At 43.5% G+C, this 23,429-nt stretch overlaps 1 protein-coding gene across 2 annotated transcripts in view; it reads left to right on the top strand.

Annotated features, from left to right (window-relative positions):
- CSNK1G1 (casein kinase 1 gamma 1) overlaps positions 1–23,429 on the top strand; it is a 121,177-nt gene that overhangs the window by 31,963 nt on the left and 65,785 nt on the right. For both annotated transcript variants that reach the window (XM_064517674.1, XM_064517675.1), the window contains exon 3: positions 15,874–16,292. In XM_064517674.1, the coding sequence (XP_064373744.1) occupies positions 16,112–16,292 (181 nt within the window). In that variant the 5' untranslated portion in view covers positions 15,874–16,111. The remainder of the gene's footprint in view (positions 1–15,873; positions 16,293–23,429) is intronic.

Genomic DNA, 23,429 nt, shown 5'->3' with positions numbered 1-23,429 from the left:
TTGTCTCTGTCATGTGTTCAACAAAATTGCTGCTTATAAAGCTCTATGTGAAGAAGTCTGCCAGTCATAACTAGTCAAAGGCCATGTCTTGCAGAGCAAAGTAATATTGTTATCTGCATGTGCTTTCATTGGTTATAAAACTCTGCAAGTACCTGTTCTGCATCTCTTCTTAATGTTAAAAGATAAACAACACATTCATTTAGACTTGGTGAGAATTGAAGGTTGGAACAAGTGGCTCTCTAGAGCCTTTATAGTTTCTCATTCATAGGAGCATGGGAAGCTGGAACGATTGCACGTTGTTACAAGGCTGATGTTGATGACTTTGCAAGGCGGAGCTTGAGCAGCAAAATATCAACCTGGTAAGAAAATTCTGGAGGCCGATGCTACTGCTGTGTGAAACTGGAAGTGACTTGGGATCATCTAGTCTGATTTCCAGCTTAAAAGTCAACCTGATGTTCTAAGGCAGACTTGCTTTATAGTCAAAGTATTTTCCCGAAATATATCCACTTTCTTCTCTGGCTCTGAGGGAACCAGTGGCTTCCTCTGGTAGCTGCACCTTCTTTATTGTTTTTTCTTTACTGGGTATGTTGGCTTCAGTTTCTTCCCATTACTAATCTGGGGGAAGCCAAAAAGTGTCTTCTCACCTCTTTACGCCAAACTCATTGAGTTGCCTTAATCTTATCACAGGACCTTGCTCTGATTCTTGAGGAATCTTTATGCTTCTCCCTGCAGTGTCACTGTTTTGAAGCCATTAGAAAAAGGGAAATACAGCAGCACAGAGCTCTTCCTATGTACGCTTAGACTTTCCTCATGTTTATGTGGTTACTCCTGTTTGGGCATCAAAGGATCATGCGACCTTTCTTAGCACAGCTTTGCACGGAGTTGTTCTACTTTGACCACAGCTTTGCACGGAGCTGTTGTTCTACTTTGACCATCAAAATATTCCTCAGGTTTCCTTGAGGATATAATCCTGCTTGCTCTGTTAGGACTAGTAATCTTGTTCCTAAGGAATGGCTCTGAATTTGGCTGTTTAAAAATATCCTGTTTGATCAGTCTCCGCTCAGTTATAATGCTCACTCTCACTTGTTATATAGCAAATAACCTTATGTGGTTACTGGTGACGTTTATTTGTATATATGAAAACCAACAGCAAAGCTGGCTTGCACCATATGCTTTTGGAGGAAAGTTGCACCCGTTAGGACATCATGGGGGAAAAGTGGTGCCTAGCAGAGATGCGCGTACCTGTTCTTTGCCTCAAAATCTGAATGCTGTATTACAGGGCTAAATGACTTTGAGAACGGGAAGTTATAAAATATGTTTTTGATGACTGTATAATCCAGTATCTAGTAAGACACCAGCACTGAAGCTTTTCTTGTGGATAGGGATGAGCACTTCTCTCCCCTGTGGTTCCTTTATGTTTCACTGCATGGTTGATCTTGCGCCTCATTATTTTCTTGAATGAGGGTGTGAAGCTATCTTTCCTCGGCTTTATCGTGAAGTCTGTAGAAATGTAGTGTTTGAAACCTTTGTCAAATGGGATTGAACCACGTGGATGAGTTTGGAAGCTTGCAAAACAGGGGTACTGACATGCAAGGCCAACGCGGAAGCCCAGTTCCTTTAGGAAGTGGAGCAAAATGTTAGTCTTTTTGCTAACTGTGTAGGACTTAACTTTACCCTTGTTCATGCTTGTTGGTATTTATAGTTTTAATGCTATGTGCCTTGCCTTTCCTTCCTAATAGATTGCAGGATCATAAGTGGGTGGAAGATTTGTTTGTTTTGGCATAATATCCACTTTACGTAGGCACGTCTCGAGTTTACAGCAAACAGAAGAGCCAGGCCATGAACTGTGCAAAGTCCTGAACGGTAGGGTAAGAAGAGAACTAGGACAGGTTGACTTGTAAAGTTACCTCGCTGTGAAACTGAGAAATCTTTTCAGCTTATTTCCCATACTGGCATATAGAACCTTTGGTTTCTTTACCTTTATTTCTTGGGGAGTCATCTCACCCATCTATTCAGATATAAATTAATCATTGAAAACCAAACAGGCAAACATAATTAGAGCTTTTCACAGAAAGAACTGTACTTTGTACGTAATTGCAGGAGCATGAATTCTAAATTAAAGGCATCAAGCCACATAATAGGTTGGAGTGATGTGAGAAAAGCTGGAGGAGATGCCACGCTTTGAGCTGGCTGAGAACTAATGACAGGTTTTTGCAAGAGACCAAAGGGGCTTGGTTATCTCTATATAAAGTCCTTTTAGTAAAGCCATGCACAATATTTGCACTAGGTCCTTCAGTCTACGTGAGAAGATGCTCACTTTTCTAATAGTACTTCTATAAGTAACCTGTCTTCCCTCTCCTAAATTTCTTTTATATTAAGAGCTGCTTTTGAGACATCTAACACAAGCGGTGTTGTCTTAAGCTGATATAGCAATGTCAAATGCATACAAGCTTGAACGATTGTGTCAGTGCTGGCTTGCTTTTGCTGTCTGCAGTCGCTGCTCGAAACCAAATGCAGATGGGCATCCAGTATTGCCAGTGCTAATGCAATGCATCACTTGTTCAACTTCAAGGGAAGCATCGGTACCCAGTGGTAACCTGGTGTGGTTGTTTTCGGTATTGAATAACTTCAGTGGTGATTCTCTTCTGCAGTTGAAGAACTTAAATTTGAATAGGTGTGGCCAAAATGACGAGATGTCTTGGCAAATGAAAGCATCCGCTGAAGGTAGTTGAGGCATTCGATTATTGCCTGATATATTTCTTAATCTAGGAAATAAGTGTCAGATGGTGGGACGGAGCTGTGAATGCAGATAGAGGATTATCAGTAGTTGCTCCAGAGATTGGCACGCATGGGAACTTTGTATGCCTGGAGCTGGGCACTGCAGCGACCTTAGCACGAAAGTGTCACCAAATCCATCTGGCTGTAATAGTGAAAATAAGCGCACTGCGGAAGCTTGATATCTCTTTCTAGCTATTGGTATTGTTGGCTGTTCTCTTTTTGTGGAGGCAGAAGGCTGTCTGCATAGTCCGTCTCTTCCCCTCTCCCTCCCTGCATCTCGCACCATGAGCGTGCAGACGGAAAGGGTTGCTTTCCATCACTGTGCAGAGATTGTGTGGACGGCTGACTTTAACACCGTCTCACTGCATCTCTTGAAAATACAGCTTTTTCTCAGTGGACGTTCCCATTCGATTGTTGAAAGGGCAGCATGATGCCTGGGAGAGCAGGCCGGTCTTTGCCACCCTGGCTTGTGAACCTACATTCAGGATAACAAAGTGGACTGAGAAAGGATGATGCCGTCTCCTAACCGGGCTGATCATTTGCAAGTTCAAAGTTGTACTATTGTTGTATACTTGAGAAAAGGGGAGAAACTTCACAAACTTGATGGCGTGTGAAGGCAAACACTGTCAGCTGGATGGGTACAGTCGAAGGAGATTGCCAGAGCTTACATCAAGACTGTCTTGGTGAGAAACCTGAGAGTATTTGTTGCTCTTTCTTAAACTGTTCATGCCGCACAGACGTGTAGTAGTACGTTGAGCTGTTTTTGTGTCAGGTATGTGAGCCTGGAGACATGGCCTCTCCTGATGCCACGCTCACTACCTATTGTAGCGTGCAAACCTTGCCTTGACGGGCAGTGTAAGTGGCTTTATAAAAAGATGTCATGTGAAGCACAGGTACAGAAATGACAGTCACGGGATGGCGCTTGCTAATGAGTGTGGAAAAAGCTGAAATACCCTTCCAACACATCAATATTCTTAAACCATTGCCAACTTGCATACTTTAGGTTTAAAAAAAAAAATCCACCCAAACAACAAAACCCCCCAGCAAGGTAACCTTCAAGTGTTAAAATCTTTTTTAAAACTGTGTAACTTGCTCTCTGGACTGGGGATGGAGTCTGCTTGGTGTCACATTGTAGCCTGGTGGCTTGGGCTACTTCCTTGCCTTATTGAGGAAGTAACTAGGTGCAAATATTTACTTTCTGTGAACATATGCAACTGCCTAACTGCATATCTTGGGATTATTATGTATAATTACTCTGCTGCGGAAGTGCAGGGTTTTATGGAGCTTATAATGTTTGTGTAGGTGTAGCCTATCTTGCCACTCGTGGGCATGAAATGGAACCAGTAACCAAGCTTGTACCTTGCACTGGGGAGGAGGCAACATCAGAGCGAGCAGCGAAACTGCAGCAGCGACCTTTGCTTTGTAAAAAAGCAAAAGACCGAACTGTTCCACAAAACTGTCACAGAGCTGCTCAGCATCTTCCGGTCCTCCTGCAAGGGGGCCTGTACTTTTCCAGCAGGTATTTTGCTCTGTCTGCGCGTCGTTCTTGGCTTCTTCCAGTTGCGTAGACTACCCGGGTCAGTCGTCTCAGTCAGCTAAATTGTTTCAGAACTGTCGGGAGCCCTAAAAAAGGAAGTCTTAAAATTCAGAGGCAGCAGAAAGGGAAAAGTCATTCCTTATAGATGGTAAGGATGCTGACCTATAGGAGAGTGGTTTGGGGAGGTTTAGGGTTTTTTGTTTTTTCTTTCCTTGAACAGCTCATTTTGGGACTATAGCACAGCTGCTGAGATGACTTCATGGAGTTTTTATCCCGTAATGCTAAGGGAGGACAAATCGCTGAAACAGGTCTCGGGCTCCGGGTGTAACAGTGCCCTAAATATTAAGCTCTACTGTCTATAGAAACTCTTCCTGGAGATAACGAAGGCCTGGAGAAGAGATGGGCTACAGACATCTTTAGTCAACTTGATCTTTACCTGCCTGCTTGGTACTATAGACTCACTTTTTTAGGTGAGTGAAATCAGTAAAAACTCTACCCTACAAAAAAAAAGTGGGGGGGAATATGGATCTGGTGATGGCAGGCAAGGCGTATGCTGAGAGCTACTGCCCATTTTGGTAGCAGCTTTTGGATTTGTTTGCCTCTACTTTAGCAGCACATTTGCAGACCTGAACAAGGAGTATTGCTTATTTCCTTTTCCCCCCTTTATGCTCTTTAACACGTTTACGTAGCTGCAGGACTCCTCACCCCTTTAAAGTCTGTTTGACGGCAATGTGACTCCAATAAACAGCACATTAAAAGCTTGGGAAGATTTTTCTCCGTGTACTGGCCTTACGTAGGTTTCTCTTTCAAAGTAATTTAGTTGTAAAAATTATGTATATAATTCACCTGACATATAAAATATATATAAATATTTTTATATATGCCAGATGAATTCCTGCCAAATGTCTAAATCTGAAGTGACAGCACAGTCTCTTCCTTTGTCCTGTGGCTGCCTGAAAAGGCAGTATCTTCAAGGAAGGAGAGAGGGGAGTTCAGGCATTAAAGAGAAGCCACATGCATTAAATCATACTGTATCAAGTTTGCCTGTGTTTCCTTTTCCTACACTACTTGTCTCTGCTCTTGGCGTCGGCACTACTGAATTTTTAAGAGATGCTGGTGTGCTAGCTAAACATCCCTTCCTTCGCTGTGTTTCCATTTGATCAAGCGCCTCTTCTGAAGGGTTTCCAGTGAGGAGCAACTGGGGAAATGGGGATCAAGCAAAGCCCGCTGGGCAGCCCTGAATGTGAGGGATGCAGTCGCCTGGACATGGCAGGGCTGTCTGCCCTGCCGTGATCTGTGGGCTTTGCCTGCCTGTCCAGTTTTTGAAGCATAGTTTCACAGGCTGCGACGCACTTTGACTTTTCCCTATCGACACCTTTTTTTCCCCCTCATCTTCTAGCTGTGCTTCAAATCACGCTCCTTCTTGAAGGTTTTTCTTCAAGTCCTCTTCTCATATGAGGTTGTGCAGTGGTGAAGAGCAGCTGCTTCAGTTTCTGTGATACTGAATATTGCCCTGCTGTACGGCACTGCTGCACAAAGTCTCTCTTATGGCCAAGTTTGCTTTAACAGATATCTGGTATTCATCCCTGCAGGGCACACCTAGGTTGGGATTAATGTTGCCTGATTTGTGGTATGTGTATCTGGGCTTGGTGTCTAAATCTTTGCGTTGAATTAGATGCTTGCATAAAGCTTCCTTTTGGTATCCTTAGGAGATGCACCTGTGTTTGATGCACCTTCATAACTTCGTTCTTGAGTTGGTCAGGGCTGCCTGTCAGCTCAAGCTGAGCTTGAATAACATGTCTTCTACTTACCTCTTGCTAGTAAGGGGTCTTCAGCTTTCTTTGGCCCTGTCCAAGTTCATGTGGGACCTGTTGAGGGTTTTTTTTCCTTCTAATAAGAGGCACCCCCAGCACCTCAGAAGCATTTGTGGGCTCTGAACTTGATACTTGCCTTCTTTTCTGAAAACGAGAAAAAAGCACTTTGATTTGGATAATGCAGAGGGGTTTTGTGTGTGTGTTTACCAACCAAAACACCAGTCTTTTCAAGCTATCTGAACCTGTCTGCAACTCATCCTCCAGGCTGCTTTTTCTTGCCAGGTGGTCCACAGATAAAACAGTCAGACTATTGTGGTGGATCTGTGTTAAGTTCTGCTATACACCTCCAAAAGTGGAGTTGCTACCAGTGATCCAAGCATGCTCATCCGGAGCCCAAGCTGCACTGGTGGTCTTGACAAGGAATTTGCTCATCCTTGACACCAGAAGGTGCAAACTACATCCGTCAAGCACTACATGCCATCCAAGCACCAGAGTTTGCCTAATGTGGATTATTGCTTGAAGATGTACATGGCTGTCTAGAAGTAACCTCTTTAGTAGATTTTTTTTCCCCCTTTCTTCTTCAAATACATTGCCTGAAAGGAAGGAGATGGAGTAGGTATACCTGAGGCTCTGTTTTTGCTGTTAAGTAAGCTGATACTTGGATGAAAAAAAGTATGTGTGGTACCTGGACACTGGAGAAGAGAATATCTGCAGAGTTCTTGTCCTATACCAGGTCTGCTGTAGACCCTTCACTGCTGTCAGGTTTTTTCCTCGTTTCCTCTGCAGCATCCTCATGAGTATCTATTTCTGTTGGTACCTGATCTTGCATGGCCTTAGCCTATTTTTGCAAGCAGACACTATCCTAAACTTCATGCTTTCACCGGTCTTTGAGAAGCCTTTCAAACACTGGATTTTAAAGCCAGGGGTGGTTACAGTAATATGAAGGTGTAGTGCTCAAATTTTGGTACGTGACAGTTGCCTCTTCGGGCTGCAGGACTCCTGGGGTCGCTGAGGATGCGGTGTTGGGGCTGGCGTTGCGCAGACAGCTGCGTGGGGCTGAACACCTGCGTTTTTCAGGGGTGCTGCTGCCGACGAGGGGGGGTTTGGCAGTCTGTCAGGTTTTTGTGCAGAGGGATGTATGTCTGACTTCTGCAACAAGCCACAGAATGTAGACTGGAACAGAGCTGGCAGTTGCCTTTCAGTCTTTTTCCCCTCCTCTCAGCCTAAAAAAAAAAAAAGTGCAGATCACTCTTTCATTAGGGGATTTTTAATTTAAGCAACCGTTCATTTAGCTGTTCTAGCATAATGCAACTCTTCATAAAGTGCAGTAATCCTCTGGTTTTCTGGCAGATTATGGTCTGTAGTGCATTGTAATACATATATATGCTATATACATATATGTGTGTATATGCTATATACATATATATGTGTATATGCTATATACATACATGACTGCTTTAGTACTTCGTGGCCTCTGTTTTGCTTTAACTTGAGTGGGAAATAATGACTGAATCCAGCTTGCATCACACAAAACACTTCCCTGAAATGGTCTATTTTTTTCATTTGACTGATTTCGTTTGGAAGAACTAACTTGCTTTTTCCTTCATAACATTCTTGCTTAAACATTGAACTTGCATAGGGGGTTTTGAGAACAAAGTCCAGAGGTGAACTTGCATGATGGGCTCTTGGACCATTCTGGTGACAACAGTCAACATCGGACTGAGCCTCATCTGGAAACGTAACTTGCCAATGCGTTTATTTGAGGGTCGTACCATTAGTGCTTCTTAGCAAGTCCACAGAATTTTCAAGGAAAAGATTTCCTGCAAGTTCACTTCCCTACTGTGGCAAACGATATGAGTGGGAGATGAAGTAACATGTGTTTGAGTTCCTCCCTTTGCGTGAAAGAGTTGTGTAATTGTTGTGTCAGCTTGACAGTTGTGCGCATTCATGAATCGTGAATATGAGTGTAGTGGTCCACAGTTGTCTGTCCTCACCCTTCCCAACAATTTAGACATATAAAACACGGCTTGTATGCTTCAGCTTAAGATGCTTGTCTGCCTGCGAAGTGGTTGGTACAAAACCAACTCCACAAGCTGAAGATAAGTTGTTGGGTCAAACAGTTAAATAGAAGCAATTCTTAATTTTTAAAATGCACCTGTAGCCTTTAAGGTTGGAAAGAACCTTCCAAATGTGGGACGTCTGACATGACGTGGTCCCTGCCTTAGTCTGCGAACAACTTTGTTGATGCTGCTACAAGCTTTAAACTGCAACAGAGAAAACTGACCTTTTTTTTTAGTTTTTCTGCTGTTTTTTGCAATGCTGAGAATGTTAAAAACCAGGTCAGTCTAGTGCTGTTTGGGAAAGTGCAAATAAATGCTGATTTCTTCTGTAATGGGTGTGCGGAGGTACTGCTGGTGTATGGTCAGATAGTAGACATACACTCCTGTAATAAGAAGCTTATTGGGGGAGTATCTTATAGGGGGAGACCCTCTAGCTAACCAGAAAGCTCTGGAGTAGGAGTGGAATAGGCAAAAACATACATTTCTAATGGTTGCAGAGAGCATGGACAGATTATTATGACTTTGCAGTCATACTACTAGCTTGTGTGAACAGCCAAGCACTAAAGCAAGATCATCTTCCAGATCAGGCCAAGATGGGGTATTAGGTTATCTGTTAATTTTCTGCTTAGTAGCAGGACAGATCTTAGAAAATGTTTTCGCTTTCCAGTTGGCGGACACAGACTTTACCAGAAGTGTGTGACTGGGTGGCTTTGGAAGAAGACTTTGGAAAGCAGCATGGGCAGAAGCAGGGTAAGAAGTGGAACATCATGGAAGGAAAGAGATGAGGTGGTGGGAAGAGAAGGTGCTAAGGGCACTGAAGATGATGGCAGTGTGTGTGTCAGTGTGGAAGAGAGCGAAGCCGTGAGTGAAAGGTTTTCTTATCTCAGTTTAATATGGGAAGAGCATTGACGTCTAGGGAGCTGTTTAGCATTGCAGTGAAGTGTAGGACACGTGAAGCCGGCTTATTCCTCTGAACTTAAAGGTGTAAGATAATAAAAGGCATTGGGAGATGTTGAGGACTTGAGGGAACACCTCATGCATCCTGGTTTTAAAGTAATCATCATAACCCGCCTACTTGTTGTTATCTCTTTTCTAAAGAGTGAACTGGTTGTCCTGATCTGTGCAAAATGAGCATCTGATGCTGATCATTATGCTGCCATCTTTTTTGTACGGAGTGATCTCATATCCTTATGTTTAGCACATGTCAGCTGAGAGCCCTGGAGAATGTAAAAGTCTCAAGTCATGTGTGAAGCGGTAGATCCTGGCAGTGTTTTCCAGGCAAGATCAAGAGACTTACCAAAAGCATTACACGTGTACATGGGGGGATGTTGGAAAACACTGTGAGGAGGCATGTGCCTGTCCTGTCCTAAACAATCTGAAAGTTGCTTTGAGAAATGGAGTTGCGGCTTTTAGACAGTGTAGGATGAGATCACCCATCCCCACAGAGTTCCTTGAAGTTCTCAGCTTAAGAGAAGGAAAATTGTACGGCTGAACTACTTGCACTTGTTAGAGTGGTGATCCATGTGCCGAGGGTTTGCAGTTTGATTTCTAGCACATGTGCTGACTCCCTCACAAATCAAAAATACACGCAGACCTGCATCAGGTCTGCTTGGTTTGATTGGAGGAAAGGGGCATTCACTTGCAATATCTGTCTCGATTATCTGAAATTGCATTACAAAACAGCACTCTGACAGCTCTGGATCTTACTTTGGTAAGGTCTCCAGAGCGTCTCAAGTAGGTCAAAGAAATTTTCAGTGCAAGGGAAGCAAGCCTTTCCTTTGAAGGGCAGGAATACGTACTGCTTGACTTATTCACACCAGTCCCTTGTTTGTATTATCCTTTACTACTACTACTTTCAAACTTAAGACTTAATTGAGAAAACAGGATGGTTATGAGCAGTGTCGCTATGCCATGCCCATGTTGTCGTGATGAGTGCTCAGTAAGCAATAAATCTCCTTCCTGCTAGACTATGTTCCTTTCCCACTACCAATCACAACCTGACTGTGGCAGGTGCCTTCAGTGCTGCCTGGAAGCTGGCTTGTAACCCTCACGCTCCAGTTTCGTTGGTAGAGGTGAGATAGTAATTGAGATTGAGTCCTAAGTGTTTGGACGTGTAGGATACTGTCTGAGCCAGCTTCTTTATTGAACTAGCTGTGCTTTAAGTAACTCCCCTTCAACCCCGTATCTCTTATTATTAAATAACTGTTCCCAGGTCTTGAAGTATATTTTAGTGAAATGAATACTGGAGTCGAACTGAGTCACCATTAGGCAAATATCTTCCTGCAGCTTTGTTTAAATGCAAGTAACTTTCGTCAGCAATCTTGCTGAGTGGGTGGAAAGGTAGGAAGGAAAATCGTTATGAAAAAGTTCGTATCGTGGCAGGAAATAGTCCTAGCGTTCCGAGTAGTCTTTAAATATTAATGTGACAGACTTCAAATTACAGTCTAGTCTTGGTTCTTCTGCTTCTCTTCCAAAACCAAGTGCTTTTTCTTTGTTAGTCCTTAAAAGCCATATTTGATGCCCTATTTACTACAGTCATATTTTTATATAGCAGGAATAGTAAAAGATCTGGAAGAAAATTTGTGCAATTTGGTGCCCTGACAACTGGGTTCTGCTCGTAGTGTTTGCCATGGGAAAGAGATCATCAAACACGTGATTCACTGTTTCACTGCTGATCCGAACTCCTGTTTGCTGCAAAAGGCTTTTAACTAAGAAAGAGGATGTTTAGTGTTCTCAAACTGTCAGGTGTGACCTTTCCATCCTTCCTCTGGGGAGGCTGTACACAAATGAGAGGAACAGTGGGGAAGGGGGAAGGATGGGGGCGTAGTGGCTTATAACCGTTAAAAACTTGTTTCACTAGCTAGAAAACGTGTGGTGGAGCTCGGTCTACTTATCTGCCTGAGAAGAACCAGGTTGCTTGTCCCATCCCACAAGCAGCGAGCAGGATGCTTTAAGCGTCAGACAGAGCAGTGCATCTCTGCCGTCAGATCTGAAACTTGGTGCACTTGCCTTAAGCTGAGTTTAGGCTTAAATCTGGGTGGGGAAGAAGGGAGTAACTCGTATCAAGGCTCAGAAGGACTTGTGCTCGCAAAAGGCTTGAGCAGCCCTTGAAGGAATGATGTAGTTGTGTCATGGAGCACTTCTTCAGCATGGCCTGCCCTGCAACTGCCAGCTGAAAATTGAGGCCAACTCCGATATTACGGACTGTTTGAACCATGTTGAATTGTGCGTCTGAGCCTCTTGGTGGCTTTCGGCTCTATCGTGCTATCATAGCGGGTAAAATTCTCATGTTCTCCAAGGATGCTATCTCTTGCCCCAGCTAGCTAAGCACTTTGGGAAGATCTGCACCTAGGCATTGGGTTCTGCTGCAGAATACCCTTGCTAGCGGGATAGATCTGCCCTGCAGGTAATAGGCTGGTGGTAAGTCAGTGTGGCAGGATGGGCAGGTGGAAGGTTAAATGGATTTTGGTACCATACGACAAATGCTGTAAATCATAGTGCATTCTTAAACAGCCTCTCTCTCCACTCCACCTCAAGTTAATTGAGCTGTTTTAAAACCCTGTCCTGTGCTTTTAGTTTATATTGACTTTTCTTGTTTTTTTTTCTTTCAGCTAACATGCAACTGTTAGTTGAATTTCAAGAAAGAGTCTTAAGAAAGATCTATCCACAACTTTACCGAAACATTATCATTCCTCTTGACTTTGCTGTCATGCAGTCTTTTGCCTCTTCCTTTCAGGGTTTTTGGCATGTCTTCCATGCAATCCATCGGATTGGTATCTCCTCGGCCCACAAAGCTGTGCTGTCCTTGTCTCAAAATGCTGTGTGCTGTGTTTTCCAGCAGAGAACTGGCTAGGGGTCAGGAGGAGCACAGCAGAACTTGCTACTGTGTTTTTGAAATGGCAGCCTCCCAGAGCTTGTCGTTACTTTGATCTGACCATAATTTTGCTTTTGATTTTCAGCGGTAGCTGCTGAATAGGAACTCTTCCTGAAGAGATGGAGGGGGAAAAAAAGGTAGAACAGAATTGCAAATAGAATTGTATCTGTAGTCTGTTTATATTGCGTATAGCTAGTCTTACTTGCTCTTGCTAGAGACTTTTTTGTTACCCTTTTTGTGAGGTCTGTAGTTGTTGCCCATGGATTGTCCCCCCTCAACGAAGATGCCTTTGGTCTCCAGGAAAAAAAAACTTCTCCTTTCTGACTTTGACAGGGTCTAGTGTGTTTTCCAGAGTGTTACTTTTTCATTCATAGAGCTCCTCTGTTCTGCTCATCTTTTCCTAGTGATCTAGCTCAGCAGCTCAGCCCTGGAAGCATACCTTCATCATCCTTGCACATATGGCTTTCGTTCAGAAAATAAGGATGATTCAATGACTTAGCTATTTTTTTTTCTTTTCCTCTTTTGAAGTCCTCTCCCAGAACGGTTTGGGGTGGGGTCCATCCAAAGTGGTTTTCTGATATCTGGCAGAGCATCCATCATTGCTTCTGCAAGCTGTACCAGCAGATCACTTGAGGCAAATTGTTCCTGTTTAGTGTCATGCTGAAAGCAAAGCACATACAAAGCAAATATGAGCTGTTTGCTGGTATCCCTGCCACTGACTTTAAGAAATGGCACTAACTCTCCCTGTCAAAATGAATGCCACCACTGAAAATATGTTGTGGATATCTAGGATGAAGAACCAGTTTGTCCTGTTTACCTGTAATGGATACTTCCTGCTAATCCATATTCAGTTTTAACTATTAAAGCTTGTATTACTTGTATCTCCAATACAAGTAAGGCTTGGTAATACTAACCACTGAGTTTCTTGTACACGGGCATCTTCAGCTCTTCTGTACCTAGTTAGACTGGTGGTGTCTAATCATGAATGGCAGTTCAGAGTTGCCTGGTACCACGTGAGAGCTATCTGCTGCAGCTTCTGCACTTGCGTAGCCAGACCTACAGTACGCACGCAGTACAGATCTCTGACCTTTTGGGTTTGCTGCAAATGTGCCATATGGCATTTTCTGCAGGGATCCACCTCCATGCAAAGAGGCTACAAGAAATCATCTGCTTTTTCCCTGTGGGGAAAAAAGGACTGCTGAGTCGTGCACTGGATGAAATATCCCGTGGGTTATAAGCTGTGCAACCTTAACTGCGTATGCAAGAGCCGTGTTCAAGATGGGGACGTTTTTGTGGGGTTGTCACATCACATGAAGCTGGCTCACATCTATGGGTGTTTTAATCTGTTATTAGCTCCTCTTCTGGAGCGTTGAAGGTTTTCCTAAGGTACTGCTGAAAGGTGGGTGTCCTTCCAGTGAAGATGGAGCCTGTTCAGACTCCTTCAGACTCCCTGTCTGATGTAGAAGCTCCAGTGATCTATAAACCAAAGTACTGAAAAGTAATTCCCAAATACTGTTGTTCAAGTCATGCATCTCTTTGTTTAACCTTTGCTTTTTTTGCTAAAGGATTTCTGAAAAAAAAAATCTGGGGAGGATGCTCGAGCAGAGGAAAACTGTGCCCTCTTTTGTTCATATGTCTAGAGCTGCAGATGGAAATGGATAGAAAAGGTCAGAGTTGTGCTGAAGACTTGTTCATACTGAGAAACTGGAATTTCTGGCTGGCAGCGACCAGCATATTCTGGATCTGTTGTGAGTGATTTCTGCCTTGTATACAGATGAGTCAGATCAAAACAAAAATTTCTAGAAGTAAATGTACCGCAACTGGAAGATCAGGGAAAATATACTCATATTTCAAAAGAGTTGATGCTTTTGTTCTGTGCCACTGGTTTGTGGATGCATAGTAATTCTGTTTTTTATTTTTGGACTTTGGAGGACTGGAAGTAGGCAGGTTAGCTTTGTCAAGCTAGGTTAGCTGTTGTGAAACAACCAAAACCCTTTCTAAATCCCTTGGAAAAATAAGCTATGAATATATTGCAGGAGGATTGAGCCGGTTTCCTTAATAGCTCAGAACACCCATAAGTACAGTTGTAGCTCTGGGTGTCCCTGATGGCATTCAGTTGACGATGTCCTTCCACGGTGAATCTGGTTTAGGTGGTTTCAGCTAGCACTCTTCTGCTGACTTTGGAGGTATTTGTTAACTTCCATGCAAACATTGATGCTTTTAGCTGTAGATGTCCGCATGAAAGTAGGACACAACTCTGCTTCTAAAATCATTCAGGCACTCTTCTGCTCACATCTGGAGAACCATGAATGCAACAGTGAGTCCTAGCGGAATATAATATGTAATTCCTGGGAGGTGGGGGATGCTTCCAGATAGGTGATTCTTGCTTAACAGCTGAGCCACGACCACTAGTGTGTCCACATCTGCTGTTTAACACCAGGTATGCTCATTCCCTGTGCAGCATCCGTACAGGCAAAGCATGCTACACCATTTCCCTCCTCCTGCCCGTTGCCTTGGGTGTGAGGAGAAGCTCACCCACTCCCACTTCAGGATCTCCAGACCATCCCATCAAGTTGGACCTGGCTATTGCTACAGAGGCTTCAGGCTTTCACTGCTGAGTGATGGAAGCTACCTCTGTCCACAGAGGGCTCAGGCTGGATCACTTGGCTACTCGAAAAGATCCAGGGCAAGTTTGTGTCCCAGGATAGATCTCATGGTGAGGTGTCAATCTTCCTTGAGTTCCCTGCACTGCACTTGTAAAGCCAGGAGCTCCTGGGTCCACACAGCATCAGCCTGTCTTTTCAGGCTGGCCCGTAGGCACAGAGAAAACCCTTTCCTTTGCTGTGCCATCTGGCCTGCATGGGTTGACAAGCATGTGTTTCTTGTCATCTTTTGACAAAATGAATGGACTGGTGCTCATTAGATGCACCAGGCTGCTCTTTGGAGTAGTCCAGAGTTGCCTGCCCCGGGGATATAATGATGACAAGTTTGGGCATACAGGGAAGGTAGCGTATTTCAGTTTCTCCTCCAGAACTGTCAGGCTTTTGTTTGCCAGTTATGAATTTGGTCTGCTGGAGAAGATCTTGGCCTTTGACTTTCTTGCCTCATTCCATTAGAATCTATTTTGCAAAAGTTCATTTATTTGGAAACTAAATCATTAAAGATGGACATGTCAATGTGAACTGTATGTTGACACAGCTTTCAAGAAATTTCTTAAGTTTTTTTAAAATAATTAATCTTGACTACTAGTTTTGGTCAAGCCTCTCTGAAGCATCAGTTTCAATTAGCAAATATATCTGAGGTTAACTCTTGAAGATGCAAAACTAGGCAGGATATGACTTTTAGTATAGTAGATGCATGTAATTTCTTAAGTGTTTCGGTATTTTCTTCTCTTAGCATCTTTCATTTGCCACTTCTCATTTGTCTGGCTTTTGTATAACACTTTGTGAATGCATGAAGAGGGAGAACAAACTTTACACTGCACAGTTGCTGTAAAGGTGGAGCGTGTTCTCCTTGCCTTGTTTCCACCTGACATCCTGGTGTAATTGAAATTGTTTTTATTAGGACTAACACCATACATACTAACTCTAACAGGAAGCAGTGGATGGGCCATCATTTATTTCTCTTCATGATGTTGAAGCTTTTTATCAGCAAACTGTTAGGAAAACAGTAAAGTTAATACATAGCTATTAACTTCTTTGAGGCCTAAATAGCTCTGGAAAATACTGGAAGTTTGCCATGTTGCACATTTCTCTCTTGGTATTTTAAAATAATGATTTTTATTTCGTATATCCTCTTTCTTTTCCCCAGGTAAGAAACCAAAAGCAGCTTGCCTTTATTGAGTTCTCAAGAACGTAATCGACCACTTGGTACATTATAAAGATGCATTAGGAAACTGGATATGGTGCCAAAAGAACTCCATGCGTTTCCATGACTCTCTTGGACCCTGACTCAGATACTTTTGGATATATATTTCTCTTCTAAGAAGAAGAGTGCATACTCCAATTCCTCTCTGCCAGCTCGCTGGCAGAGATCTTTCACTAAGATCATGGACCATTCTAATAGGGAAAAGGATGAAAGGCAGCGCACGACGAAAGGAATGCCGGGAAGGAGCGGGCACGGTTCTCGACCGTCGAGTTCATCCGCATCTTCTGGTGTTCTTATGGTGGGACCCAACTTCCGAGTGGGCAAGAAGATTGGGTGTGGGAACTTTGGAGAACTCAGACTAGGTAAGAAGCAACTGTTTTAACGGCCTGTTGTCCAGGTTAGCATTTCATTGCTGGAATATAAGTTCATAAAAACTTACTCTGGCTTAAGAAATCAGTGTGTTTGTCTTGTTTCCCAAGTGTTGAGCCACCTTACCTGCAGCTTCTGACTCAGAAAATGTAACTGTTAACGTTGTTTTTATTTGCATAAAGCCAAAGTGAGTACACTGGAGAGGCCAAAGATGCAAATTTTGAACAATCTCGACAATGAAGACTGTTCTCTCCTCAACGCTGAATGTCTTGCCTAAGGTGAAAAATCTTCTCAGCTGTCTAGATGGCTAAATCCTTCTCTCAATCTCTTGTTCATAAGTCAGGACACCCTATTAAAGCAAGGGGTTAGACTGTTTGCCAGGGCTCAGCCACATCCCCGTTCCACGTCCTGCACTAACCTCCCTGCCCTAATTTCTGCCCCATCACCCACTCCCTGGTCTGTCCCGTGCGTTTGACTCACTGGCTGGCTACGAGCAGGGCGTGCTGCCGGGCCATCTGGCTGCTGCCTCCCAGCCACTGAACCGGCCCGACAGCCCTTGCTTTTTCTTGCTCCGTTGGTCTTCTAACAGCATGTCTTGCAGCTGGTTGCCCAAACAGATGGCGTTGCGGAGTGTGTTGTGTTGGGCTCTTAAGTCATTCTAAACAAAGGATGTGTTAATGGTATTTTGGGGGTTTTTTTTTAAATGAGGAGGGGGAAGCAGCCAGTGTTTTTGATTATATGCTTCTGAGCTCTCAATATGTGGTTTGGGGATAAGATTTTTTTCTTTTTTTTTCTTTCAATCAGAGGAAACAACTTGTGATAGTTTCACTGGGACCTATTTAAAATGGTTGCATTTCTGTTCTTTCTGCTGAATGAAGTGGATTGCTGTGCTAATAAATTTGAGTGCTGAAGGCAGGTGGACTGCTGTGGACTGAAAGCAGGTGGACCTTTCACCTGAAACTTGGTGACTATTTAGAACTGAAATTAAGAAGAAGGGATAACAGATAAATTGAACAGGAAATTGCTTCAGGTAACCTACCAACAAGGAATTATAAGTACCAGCAGAGGCTTCGTAGATTCTTGCTCCGAATCCTATGTATGGCTACCTTTCATTCTGAGGTTTGGCTACTGTATCTACAGGACAGGCCACCTCTCCATAATATAAAGAGTAACCAGGTTGCTTATGTTCTTTCTCAGTAAATTGATAATTTTGATTTCAATGTTGCGTTAGAGAAGTTATACTGATTTACAGGAGTACAGCTAATGCTCCAAAGGCGGAAAAAGCGAGATGAGGGACAAAAATTCCCAACTTCCTGAATATGAACCTACAGCACATGGGCAGTATTGGTGCCTGAAGGTGATGAGGTTTGGATCCTCCTAGTAACATAACATGCATAGCTGTGTTGCGTTTTTCAGTGAAATGCCCAGAAGAATTATACCTTAAAGGGAAGGGACCCCCAAATGCAAATGTCACAATCGCAACAACTCCATGGCCAGAGCTGTCAAATTGCTTTGTAATGCAAAACTCTGCTTCGAGTGTTTAGCAGCTGTATTGGATCCCTCCAGGTAAATGGCTCTTGCTTTTATTCAGCTGGTGTCCAAATTCTAATCTTGTTTCCAGGGTTGTTCTTTTCCACATTTCTCAAAGTTTTAGCTATTTGGAGACTCGGATATCAGATTTCTAACTAACGTATTGTTTCAAAGCACGGGCGTTAAACAAGGGGTTTCAATTCTGAGAAGATTGCTTTACAGAGAAATTCAGTTTTAGCTACGGAAAAAGAATCACCTGTTAATAGAGTGGCTTGTAATTCTGGTACATTGATACATTACCATGGTAAATGTTTTGCTAATCCTGGGTAACAGAGTATGTTGTAACTCGCTGTACTTGGGCAGAGGGCCAAACACACTGATAATGGGAATTAAGTGTAAGGTCCTTAAGCTGTATTGTTGCTTGAAACTCTTACACTTTTTGCTAGTCGTTATAGCTTTAAGAACGCTTGTTTGCTTGCACAGATGTGATGCTAATTATTGCTGAATTGTGCAGTGAGGAAGGAGAAGAAGCATGTCTGAAATGCAAGCAAACAAGTCTGATAACAATTTTGTCCTGCAAAGATGCATGGCATGCCCTCTCTGCTTTTTGGCCTTTTTTTTAATGTGGTTTCAGAGAAGTAAGGCATCAGTGAGTGCTTTCAGTAAACACAGGAAGAACAAAGTCACACAAAGCCTGTAGACTGGTAAACAAGGACAAAATATATTGTCTAATTCTCCAAAGAATTGCTCTTTTCAGGTGTTGTATTTTCACTCTGAGCTCCTTTTGTATCAGCATATTCCAGGTCACCAGGGGACCGATAGTTTTGGGGGGAGGAAAGGCAATGTCACATAGTGAAGCTGTTTTCTGCGAATGTCAAGTTAGCTGCTTCGGGTTGGTCTTCCTTATTACAAATAAATAGCCCCAAGTATATTATTTTTGAAGTGTTTGGAGTCATGCTGGAGCAAAACAGTAGGATTTCAGCTGGAAAGATGAGCTGAAATGGGAAAGGGATGAAAACAAAAATCAGTGTCTGGCCTGGAATAATGAGATGAAAGTGTGTTAACTGATGGCTCTTCCCTTGGGAAGGCTGCAGGGTAGGTGGTGTGTAAAAGCTTAGATTTTGTTTTTTCCAAAGTAGCTGAACCTGCCTCGGGTGCCAGCAAAAAGCAGGCGGTCTGGTTTGCTGTTTCTAGGTGAGACTTGCTCTGGCGCTTGTCTACCCTCTTGTGAGATGCTTAATTCTTCAGGATGGTGGAACACTGGCTACTTCTCGGCAAAAATCACTTTTGCTGTTTTAAGCAAATTGGATCCCAGAGGGGTCTGAAATGTGCCAGAGAGAATGCCAGGTGAAGGTGGAGGGACTTCCGCGCAGTTATGCTGGTTGGCTGCCTTGTGTGAAACCGCGCTCTAAGGAGGCGTCAAGATCGTGGTGCAGCTTCCCGGAGAACCGCCAAATTAATTCTCAAGCGAACTGAAAAACGCCCGCAATTGTAATAGCATGACTTCTTCCTTGATGATGCCCTGAGTCTCCACCCCAAGCTAGTATGAAAACAGACGTTAATGTTTTTTACATTGGCCATTGCCAACTCAGCCTATGAACCACCTCTTCATATTGACTCATGGACTTGCAGAATGGATTTTTCTTGCGTGCCCACTGGAAAAGCTCTGAAACCATAACACCCTTGGACAGGTTTAATGCCGACTGCTACAGCTGTATTCATCTGAAATCCTGAACCATGAGACTAGGGATAAATAAGCCTCTTCAAATGCCATTTCCCAACTTTTAGCACTCTTATTTAGTAAAGCGTAAAACATGTACTAATGCAAAATTATTGCTGCTTCCATTAGGTTGGAAAGAGATTTTTTGTTTATTTGTTTTTAAGAGACATTAAGATAAGCCAGAAATTAATGTAGAGCTGTAGACTGAAGCCCAAATCTTTTTTTTTTTTTTTTGCATTAGCTGGCATTTTCAAAATTGTACTGTTCAATTGTCATTTAAAAATGGCAGCTGGTACAGTCTAGCCCTGCTTGAAAGACAGCGTTAGGAGAGCTTGATCCTATCCATTGCTCGTGTCCTCTCCTGATGGGCCAGTGCAGCAAGGGGGTTTTACAATAAGTATCGGTTTTCATGCGTTACTCAGAGAAACTGTGTTTTGAAGTCAAATGCTGGCATGAGTCATACACAGGTCTCATGAAGGTTTGGTGCATCTCAGCAGTGAACTTGTGATAAGCAAAACCCACAGTGTACAAAAAAAAAAAGAGGTGGGGATGGCAGCACATCATATATAGGATCCACCCTAAGTGCTGTTGTTTGGAGAGAGGTGCTCTAGACAGGAGGGCAAACATGGTACAAAATTCACATGAACTCTTGTTTAGGCTGATGCCTCCAGGACACAGTCTCTCTGTAGGTGCAGCGCTGTCTGGGGTAAGCTCTACTTGGTCTGTAGGACAACTAGTTGGATGTTTGATAGTGTGACCTCTGCCTTTATGATGTCCTGGACCTCCACCCCCAAGTTAATATAAAAATAGACATTGTTTCCTGTAAACTAGGGCTGGAGCAGTTTCGTTTGGCAGCCTCGGCCTGTCATCAAAACATATTGTGCATAGGATGCCAAGCTAGACAGGTCAAAAAAGAAATATTTAATTCCTGCTAGTTGTGAGAGAAGGTTTCCACTTGTGGCTCGTAAATTAAGACTGCAGAAGTGCAGTGCTCGAGAGATTGATGGCTTTGGGTTGCTCTACCTGTCTGCAGCTCAGCTGGGCAGCCAGCGCATCGTACATCACACCGCCAGGGCTTGAGAAATCCACTTGGTTAGATTTCCCACGTGAACGCTAGCGACTTAATGCATCACTTCTCATTTACAATATATAGTTCGTAATTGTCAGTGGAACTACCCAAAACCAAGGCATAAGCTTAATTGTTTCTCCATTTAAAGCCTTGCCTGAACTTGAAAGGCTTTTGTTAGCATGCTTAAATCCTCCAAGTTGTATCACAAAGCTTTTGTCTTCCTGAGATAAGGTGCAGCTTCTACTCGCAGCTTATTTTTACCATGCAGCTTAATGCCGTCCTGCAAGTGGTGCTGCCTTTACGCTTGTCTTCTAATATCTGTGCTGCCCTGTGTAAGGAGAAGGGAGGAATCGTTACACCTCGGGCAGCAGCGTGGTAGCAAAACTGAGGGGTAGATCATGATCTCAGGCTGGAGTGAGCCACTACGAAGGTTTCAAGGACCTTTGCTTTTGCTCTCATCAGCTGCAGAAGATAATTGGCAAAGCAAACGTCTTCCCTTGTAGCTGTAGGAATGGTTTGGAGTTCAAAAACTGGACCCATTTAGATGTTCAGACTCTCCTCCCTATTTCCTTGCTTGGAAGGGGCTGAATTGGAGGGCAAGTTGGTCAGTTCATGTGCTTTTTTGCCAGACTTATATCTGGAGCTAGTTTATCAGTGTTTTACCAATGCCTTTTTTTAATTGAGGAATTTCATCATCAGAACTGGCTTCTGCTTATTCTTGGTCTTCATAACTGGAGTATAATAGGGCGAATAATGGCTGGACATACATGGAGGGCCCTAACAGTATTTTTGCAGTATCATTATCCCATTTAGGCGGGAGAGCATGAGTGGTAATATAAGGTCTGTGGGTCATCGCCCCTTGACCGTCGTTACACCCCTTCACGCTGAGTGCTAAAACTACCTTGAAGTGATGTGGCTCCAGGGTTGCGATGCCGGGCGTGACATGCATGGGATCTGTAGGGGGACAGTATTCCCATGTTGCCTCAGGTCTTTTGCTGCTTAGAGCACATAATTTTCTCGTATATTTGGGCTGGAGCTTCCCTCAGTCGGATGCAGTATCCTCAAACTGAGCATCTTGATATCAGTTTAATCCCATTTGAAGGGGGAGGGAGGAGGAAGTGTCGGTGGGCAAGCCGCATCTGGAGCGGCTGATACGACTCATTTTCTGGGAGCTAATATGGAGCAGATAATTCAAGTGTATTTAGGCTGCCTTCTCTTAATGTCCTTGCATGTTCTCCCCCGCTGCCCTCGGATGGTATCAGGCTGGAGTCCTTATCTGTCTCAAATGGGGAAGCAGTTTATCCTTGCCACCTGCCTTTCTGCTGAGTTTGGCCTTCGCACTCTTCCAGTCTGTCTGTTTTGAAGCCACCATCTGGGTGTTCCTGATGTGACTGCAAAACCTGGTTCCTACCCTTCATTTCCAGCCTACACATACTAGCTTTTAATGAAAGAGCTAAGAAACAGCAGGGTCCCTTTGAAGAACAAATGTGTTACAGGGGTTAACGCCGTGAAACTCGGCTTACATGTCTGATTGCATAAAACATTTCTTAGGCCATTTAACCTCACCCTAAGTTGCCTGTCCTGTGCTAAACAGCATTGCCAGTTACTGTTGAGGCATCAACAGGTTGAGGTGTCCATCTTCTGGTAAAATTCTTGACCTCCTGATGAATATTAAAGCCATCTGCTCAGTGTAGGACCTATATCAGGAATGTCCTATTTGAAATCTGGAGGCCAGAACTAAACTGAATGATGCAGTAGAGAAGGTATCAAAAGAAGTTAGTTGAAGAAAATACCAAGCTGTTTAAAATAATTAAATTTTAAAAGGGGAGGGGGTGGGAATAAGAAATTCCCCTGGTAAGTATTTTGGATTTTAAGAGCATGGGAGAACACCAACAGTCATCTTTAGGTCTTTAATTCTATTGAGTCTTCCAGTGCTGTTGCTGCATGCAAAGAATACATGTACATGAGGGGAGGACCAGGCATGTTTTTTAACGTTGCCTACATAGATGTGCTAAGTTTCCCAAACTTCTAGCTGATTTGAAGTGTGCCACTCCTTGCGATGGACTTGCTCAGTAGCTAATCCAGTCTTCTGAGCCTCAATACTTACTGCAGGCATTGGGAAGCAAAGGCCTGACAGATCCAGGCAAAACTGGTGCTACAAACCAGCACTGCTGAACTTCCTGTGTAGGTTGCTACTGAATTTTGGAGGTCTACTAAGTTGTTCCATGAAAGCATGACTTCATTGCACAGTAACAGTAAAGCGAGCAAGCAGTACTGGGAATGGTAGGCATGTGTATAAACGCACAGGGAGCTTTGTGCAGTGGTGGCCACGCTCCTTCCAGGTACAGAGGAAGGCAGCAGAGATGTCGGAGGTACAAGACAGATGCTGTATGAGGACTGTCTAAGCATCCTTCCCTAGGGATCTTCCTTCCAGGAGTGCTTGTCAATCACAAGCAGCATGGAGAAGGTGAACAGGGAGTGATTGCTCGAATTTCCTAGTAGAGGAACGAGAGGATATTGAATGATACAATAATTGGCAGTTTCAGAACGTGCAAAAAGAGATGCTCCTTGACACACACAGCTGTGGGTCTCTGCCACAGTTCATTAAGGATGCCAAAGGCTTGGTGCAAACACCAGCCAAATTCATGGAGTAAAAATTCACCTACAGCTGTTGAATGCAAGTGTGTTAGCTCTGGCTTGATGTCCCTCAGCTACGGTTTACTGGTAACTGGTGGTGTGGAGGTACGGCTATGTGCTTGCCTGTTTATAGTCATCCTAGGTGCTGCTGGAGCTAGTACTAGACTAACAAAC

Source organism: Dromaius novaehollandiae, chromosome 10 (genome assembly GCF_036370855.1).
Source record: "Dromaius novaehollandiae isolate bDroNov1 chromosome 10, bDroNov1.hap1, whole genome shotgun sequence".
In the NCBI taxonomy this organism is placed as follows: domain Eukaryota; kingdom Metazoa; phylum Chordata; class Aves; order Casuariiformes; family Dromaiidae; genus Dromaius; species Dromaius novaehollandiae.
The sequence above is the reverse complement of the archived record's forward strand: the minus strand, read 5'-3'. Positions and strand labels throughout refer to the sequence as shown.